The 8,161-nt window shown below is 43.6% G+C and overlaps 1 protein-coding gene across 1 annotated transcript in view; it reads right to left on the bottom strand.

Moving 5' to 3' along the window:
• Nucleotides 1-267: 267 nt before the first annotated feature.
• Nucleotides 268-8,161, bottom strand: part of TRIM71 (tripartite motif containing 71) — a 59,239-nt gene continuing 51,345 nt past the window's right edge. The window contains exons 3-4 of the mRNA XM_082044524.1: nucleotides 5,178-5,312; nucleotides 268-2,594 (exon numbers count right to left, since the gene is read on the bottom strand). Of these exons, the coding sequence (XP_081900650.1) occupies nucleotides 1,143-2,594; nucleotides 5,178-5,312 (1,587 nt within the window). The 3' untranslated portion in view covers nucleotides 268-1,142. The remainder of the gene's footprint in view (nucleotides 2,595-5,177; nucleotides 5,313-8,161) is intronic.

Raw genomic sequence — 8,161 nt, 5'->3', positions numbered from 1 at the left:
ACTGATATAGTTATTGCAATCTTCTTTTAACACAAATAACTGTTGACTTCTCCAAAACACACCCTGAATCTCCAAAGCTGTGCTTATTTCTTACTTTTGGAAAAAGGTACCACTTCTGTTCCAAAAATTCCAAATGTTATTCCCTTAAAGTCTCTCTATGGGGAGGGGGGGAAAAAAAAAAGCTAGTCATTTCACAAGAAAGTAAATCAAAAGGGTTTGATTCTCCCTGTTTCAATGCTCCTTGTAACCTCTTCTGTTTTTAGGTGCATTGATAAAAGAAACAGTAACTTTTAAAAAACTTATTTAGCTTTCAAGTGAAAATGTAGAAAAGAAATACTCAATGACAGGATACATTAAGGAAGCCTTGCTTTTTTAATCTAAACTTTACAATGACTGCACTAAGCCACTAAAATGAACAATTTGGTTTAAACTTAAAAAGGAATTCTTGTGCATTTTCATCAGCTTCACTTTGTGCTGTTGGATTACTGTGTTTGAGAAAAAATACACAGAAATGCCAAAAAATACACCCCATGCAAATTTGCTCTTCCCAGCGAGTGAATCCCACTCACTTTCACAAAACGTTCAAAGTCTTCTGGGAACAAGACGCTGTGCTCACCAGTAAATCAAACACACTGAGGTATAAAAAGGAGAACAGGAAAAAGTTCTCTGCTGCAGCAGCAATTCAAAACACAAAAGTCCCCCCTCCCATATCCCCACCCACAGAACTGCAGTATGGTCAAGAACACAAATTCTCTACAAACACCTACTACCATTTTCTCCATTTAAAAAGTTACATAAAGCCTTTTTTTTTTTTTTTTGGCTTAAGTCTACAGAATTCACCACACAAACCACCTAATGTGCACAGCAACACTTGTTTGTGCATGAAACCCCATCGGGGGAGAGGTAAAACGTTCTGAACTGTGAGTGTGTGGGGATGGGGAGGGGGTGAGAAACTGGGGAGGGAAGGGAGGACAATGAGGTAGATAGAATTTAACTTTACAGGCTCACTCCCTGCAGAAAAGATAAGTACATTCATCTGTAAAAAAATTAAAGATGAGGTAGGTTTGAATTAACGTTGTATTTTTTTCATTTTCTCTTAGAAGAATTTCCCTGAGACAGTTTCTTCCTAATTCAAACACAGATTAGAAGACGAGAATTCGATTGTTTCCAAAGTCGACCACCACAATCATGCCATCAGGGGTGACGGCTATACCTGAAGGACGGTCCATCTGACCAAAGCCGCTTCCCTGAGTGCCAAACTTGCATAAAAAGCTACCATTTGACTCGAAGATCTGCACCCGGTGGTTCCTGGAGTCGGCCACGATGATGCGCCCCTCTTGATCCACCGCCACCCCCTGCGGGCGCAGGAACTGGCCGTTCCCGGTGCCTTCCGAGCCCAGAAAACGTGCGGACTGGCAATCGGGATGGATGACCAGAAGGCGATGGTTGTTGAAGTCGGTCACTACCAAGTGGCCCTCGTGATTGAAAGTCACACCTCTGGGGGAATCAAAGTGCTTCCAGAGTGCCCCTTCGAAGCCATACTTGTTGAGAAACACACCGTCGGGCCCAAAGAGCTGAACACGATGGTTCCTCGTGTCAGAGACCAGGATCTTGCCCTCTGCATTGACGGCCACATCCCATGGGTAATTGAATTGCCCGTTCTTCGTTCCTTTCTCCCCGAACTTCAGAATGAACTGCCCCTCAAACGTGAAGATCTGGATGCGATGATTGTCCTTGTCAGCCACAACGATCCTACGTGAGATGTCACAGGCAACACCAGCAGGACGATCAAACTGACCTGGCCGGGACCCCAGCGTGCCAAACTTGTGATGGAAGGTCCCGCATGGTTTGAACACCTGGATGCGGTTATTACTGCGGTCAGCAACAATGATGTAGCCTTCTTTGTCTACACTAACGCCCCAGGGGCGGCAGAGTTTGCCGTCGCTGTCTCCCTCACTGCCAAAGGAGAGCCCCGGCAGCCCAATGCCTATGTAGCTGCGCCCAGATTTCACCACGACCTTGAAGGGGCTGTTCTCAATGTGTTGGTTGCACATCATCACAGACACCAGATGCTCTCCCTCTAGCTGTGGACGGTAGCTGACCACATAGGTCCCATTCTGCTGATCACTGACATCTGCCCCAAAAAGGTTTCCATCCGGGCCCATCACCACTGCAGAGATCATGTCACCTCCTGAAAGGCGAGGCTCACCGTCGTGGTCGTAGCCTATCACTGTGAAAGAGGCCACTTTGCCCTGCAGTGCACGCTTGAGGCCTTCCCCGGTGGCTTTGGTCAGAGGTGCAAAAGCCCCACTGCTGACAAAGCCCATAGATTTAATGGCCATATACAATGCCTGGTCAGGGGGGGTGAACATGATCCTGTCATCTTCCTGTGGCTGCAGAAGGCCTCTCACACTCTTCAGCTCCTGCACCTGAGCCAGCATGCGGTCCCGAGCCAGAAGAATATCCATGGTACGACCCTCCTCTAGGACCTGCTGAACAGCACTAATGGTGTTGTCCAGCTTATTTAGGTTCTGACGTAACTTTTCAACTTGCAAGTAGAGTGACTTAGCCTTGACTTGACGAATCTTTTCCACCTTGGGGGGTACAGGGAGGAGAGAAGAGCACACTTATATCAGGAAAGACAATCCATGACACAAACATTTCCTAATGTCACCCTTCTACATAGAAAACGGTTGTGCAGTTGTTGCAGTGTGTTGACACAGAACTGCAGAACACGCCTCTAAAAGCTGTGATGTAGGCAAGCAGAAATGAGGAAAAGTAATTATTTATCTGAATTTGGGATTATTATTCTCTTCCACCCTCCAGCCAAAAAAAAACCCCAAATCACACATGCTTACTCTGCAGATGGGCTGCATCAGAGTGCCATTTGAAAGAAAGAATCATGTGCTTACTAATAATGATTTGCTTCCTCAAATGCTATTCTATTTTTCAGTTGCAAGGTACTTGACAAATCATCTGAAGGTATGTCTTGTTTAAGACTCCAGGGAGGACAGAGGTTACAGCAGGCGCTCAGGAAAGAGCAGACACTGAGGCTTCCCTAACCAGAATTGAGACCAATTTCAGAGAGCAGGCTGCTATCACACAAAGCTGAGGCTGAGAGTCAGCATCAGCTAATGTAGACAGGCTCTTGTCATTCCCCTGCCTGCCAGAACTGTTTTCGTGTGACTGGATAACCCCAGACAGCTATCTCCAGGGATTTCTAGGGTCCAATTATTTTAATATTTTCTTGCAAATACTGACAGTCATGCTGAGCTAGTGCTTTTATAACAGGATGCTTTATAATGTCACTTAAATGACACAGATGGTTGCTGCCAGTCACTGCTTGGGGGACTGAACCTCAAGCAAAAATGGTTTGTTTGTAACTATTTTATATAAGCCTGTGTTTATCTTTACTTGTGAAAAACCACCTTAGACCATCTGGCAATGACACCTGCCTTGTAGAACTAATGAAACATGTAATTGCTTTGCTGTTGCAAAAATACATTTCCTTATGTCTGAATACCTGCTTGGCTGCAGTACAATAGCAGCAAATAGGTTTTAATGAGGGACAACTCCTTGGTTGTATACTGACTAGATAACAGATGTACAAACATGCAATTTCATTTTAAGTTGAGGCATGCAGGTTTTGCCAGACTGTTTAAAAAAAATACTGTCAGATGCTCCAATAGATTTCCAAAACAGATTACTAATTTTAGGCCTCATCTTAATTAATCCTTGGTTTCAGCTTTGGTACCCAAAATTATTCACTAACACTCTTCATATACCAGGAATACCTCAAAAGAGAAGGCTGACAAGCTTCCTGCAGAAGGCTAACAGTAGAAAGTGAACTCATCTCCCTTGATCCAAATTCCCCAGAAAAAAAGCAGCATTAGAAGTACAGTAACAATATAAAGTGCATTTATAATCTTGCTACTGACAAAAGAACTACAGAAAAACAAACTTCCCTTTTAGGGGATTAGTGTCCATACAGTAAACTCTCACCAGAGTGGTCATTTTGCTGGCAACAGATACTAAACCAGAAGATTACCGTTCCAATCAGTGTTGGTGAAAAAAAGGTAGGGAAGGATATTTTAGCAGGATGGCTCTGCTTCATGGCAGCCTCACCAACCACATGTACGTGCCATCCTGCCTGCCTCGCTAATGCAGGCAGCAGCCACACAGCACCTGGTTTCCTGCCATACTTTATCTGGTGTGACTGTGTAGTATAGGAGCACTCCCAATGTTCTCAACTTTTCCCGTCTTGACCACACATTTCTGCTGCCCTATACCAGTACCAGCAACCACGTGGTTATAGGAGAAGTCAGTTTGACCCACTCATCTAAAAGAATCCAACAGCAGAGAGTGGCTTTCTGTTCAATTCTACAAGTGGGACTCAAAGGTCCAATCTGAACTAATCTGTGTTAAACAGCCAGAGAAGAGTCACAACCACTGAGATGCCTTTCTGGAATATGAACCTTTGCTGTTAAATCCTTTCCTCCTCTCAAAATACCACAGATGTATTGTGGCTGAAGCAAGTGCAGGGGCTTGGGATTGTGCAGATACTCTTGCTGGAGAGTATTCTTTTCTTCTACTAGTAGTAAAAAAAAAAAAAATATTCAGAGGGACACTGCCTTGACTGAGATTAAATCAAGTTTTTAGGTGTAAGGACAATGAAAGTTAACCTTACAGAATTTCTAGTAGTCTTTCTAAAGAAGGACGCAGAATATACAGCTTTATTCCTTCCCTTTCACGTAAGGAAATCCATATACTGCACACTCAATTCTACAGTAATATATTCAAGAGGCTTTGAAGTAATTCTTTAAAGAAGATGTTTAAAGGCAACCTCTTCCCTGTTCGGTACAGAGATGCAAGGCAGAGCTGTGGAGCCAGCAGAGGGAGCGCCCACCCCACCTGTGGGGCTGAGCTTCTGGCAGGACACCGCAGTCCCTACAAAAACCCAGCCAGTTTCTCAGAGATACCTTCAGCACAAAACCAACCAGGGCCAAAATACAGCACCCTGCTACCTGTAGCAAAATGAGTTCACAGTGAACTGCAGTGTTTCAGCTCAGTGCTCCCTGGGTGGCTACCAGAATCTGACCACGTATTAGTGAGAAAGCACGTTTTCAGTTTGAAAGGGTACTTGCCATCAGTTCAAACCACAAATGTAAGGTGCATACCTTCCAGAGCAGCTCACACTCCCGCTCTTCCAAGGCCTTCTTATGTCTAGTAGTCACCGCTTTTACTTCAGACTGTACCACCTTCGCTTTCATCTCAACCTGCTCTGCCACGGCCTGGGCCTGTTCGATACTCAGCTGGGGAGGAAAAAAGAGACAGACAACACAATTAGGGCTCAACCAAACCAATTAGAAATGCATCAGAGGACTGCTGCTTACATGTCACCACATCTTCAGGAGAAGTCACAAAATGACAATGCATGGGGTTTTTTTGGCGTTTTGTTTTTTAACAAGGCCTTCATCTGTTTATCAGAGCCCGCAAGCTGACTTTTTTTTTTAATACATCTATTACATGGAGTTTATGCCTCCATTGTACCATGCACCAACACCACAGGTCTGAATTCCTTGTGCAACTCCAGCTAGCTGCTAGTATAAACTCAAGAGACTCACAGAAAGTCATGCTCATGTTTTCCTACATACAGTTTGTCTTGTCCCTCAAAATGGTTCAGACTCTTGTTGTGTGATAGTTCTGCTTCAAGTACGAAACGACACTGTAGAGAACAGACTGTTCTATCTTTGCATCTGAGCTGCACAGAAATACCCCTAACAGAATGCTAAGTTAATCAATTTAAAAGGAAAACACAAAGATTGGATGATGATAAGTTAAAAGCTTTCATATAGTTATTCACACCTTGTACAGGCCAAATTCTTTCCAATATAACCTTGTAATACTAGTGTTTAAAAAAACCATTCTGTAGTAGCATTCTGCAAATACACATAATGCATCTGGAAGGAACATGTAGACCACCCAAACCTATTTTCTACCTTTAAATTAAACAAAAAAAAAATATTTCCTTTAAAAAGCCTTCCTGAACTGCCCCCCAGTTTCACAAAATATTACAAAAAAGGGTAAAAAACCAAACAAGATAAGGAGCAGGCAAATTTGAATGATCATGGTTTCCAATTAAAAGGTTCAATAATAGCATCAGTTACCCGAATCCTTTCAACACCTTTGTCAGTCATGTAGTGAACCAGCCTTAACATGCAGGTGAGGCTGTGGAGCTCTCAGTTAAAAAAAAATACTAGTTTATTAGTTACAAAATTCTAGAACAAGATGATAGTAATTGCAGGTATTTAGCCTATAAAGGGGGGAAAGGTGGGCAGGGGGTGGAATTGTATCAGTGTATTTAAGTGCTTGAAGGGAGGGCACAGAGGACAGAGCCAGGGTCTTTCCAGTGGTGCCCAGTGGTAGGACCAAAGCCAATGGGCACCACCTGAAACACAGGAGGTTCCCTCTGAACATCAGCGAACACTTTTTCACTGTGAGAGTGACTAAGCATTGGCAAAGGTTGCCCAGGGAAGTTGTGCAGTCTCCATCTTCGGAGATATTCAGAACCTCACTGGACAGCATCGTGGGCAACCTGCTCTAGGTGTCCTTGCTTAAGCAGGGGGGTTGGACAAGACCTGCAGAGGTCCTTTCCAACTCCATGAACACTGCAATTCTATGACTGTTCCATGCACCACTCGTTTACTCTTTTCAAAAGCTTGGCAAATCACAGTATTTTATTTCTACAATTTTAATATTAACCAATACACACAAGACATCTAACCCCCTACCAACACATTACACACAGCTGTTGCAGCTCAACAGGCAAAACCAGAAATAGTTATGGGGTTGTTTGCTTTGTCTGTTTGTTTTAAAAATACAACATTGTAGACAGACTTCACAACACCTTCCCCCCACACTGGTCTGAGGAACTGGTCCACTTCGGAACTTCTGAGCTGTTTCAGACCAGGTAGTCAGGGAATCTGGCATAAAACATCTTTAATCTTCAGAAATGCAGGCTTGATGGAGTGGGCAAAGATGTATTTTCAAGGCTTTACTGTACCATTTAGGACCTGACAGAAAATATCCTCAGTTTAATTACGTATATGATTATGTACCAATCTGAGAACCACCTGATATGACAGTATATGAACTATTCAATGTGATCCAGCTTTGTCTAGAAAGTCAGATGGGGCTTTTTGATACCTTATACGGAATTAGTTATTAGTCTTTTCAAATGTCTGATCCAGCAAGTTCAACAGCATCTAGCTTATGCCAACAATGGCAATGCTAAAACATAAAACCCGAAGTGTACTGTTACTTGGACATTTGCATTCCAGGTAGTTATTTTAAGACAACTCATTTGAGTTAGATATACTCTTCCAGGTCATGTGGGAGTAGAAAACTGAAAGGAAAATGAAAACTAACTTGGTCAGGTGATTAGTCTCTGGAGACAAGATGAAGACAGACAACTCTGAGAAAAGACAAGGCAATGTTTCTGATCATTAATCCAAAGAAGTCTCTTACAGGAATGCTACTCACAGCCCCTCCAACAGCACAGGGCTCAGTGAGAGGAGCATGCCTCCTTCATGCAACTCCCTGTCAGAGTCACCTTCCCTACATTTTTAAGTGTCTTCACACAGCCTAAATACCCCAGTCCCACTGCAGGCAGACCTGACTTGCCTTCACACAAAGCTTCTGGCAGACAATATGATTCAACACTTCAAGCTGACAGAACATGAAAAATCTGATTACAAGAATCATAGAATCACAGAATGTCCTGAGTTGGAAGGGACCCACAAGGATCATCAAGTCCAACTCCTGTCCCTGCATATGACAACCCCACAGTTCACACCACATGTCTGAGGGCGTTGTCCAGTCTCTTCTTGAACACTGTCAGGCTTGGGGCTGTGACACCTCCCTGGGGAGCCTGTTCCAGTGCTCCACCACCCTCTGGGGGAAGAACCTTTTCCTAATGCCCAACCTAAACCTCCCCTGGCACATCTTCCTGCTATTCAACAACTTAGCAAAGCAGACAGGGACTCATAACTGGCCACAGATTAAAGCTTCAGAGAAGCCAGTAAATCTAGCTAGAAGAGTCCACATACAAGAACACTACCTCTATCATCTCTGCCTCTGAAATACAGAAACAGCTTCTACC

Source organism: Streptopelia decaocto, assembly GCF_964273445.1.
Source record: "Streptopelia decaocto genome assembly, chromosome: 2".
NCBI lineage: Eukaryota > Metazoa > Chordata > Aves > Columbiformes > Columbidae > Streptopelia > Streptopelia decaocto.
This window is presented reverse-complemented; position numbering and strand designations above follow the sequence as displayed.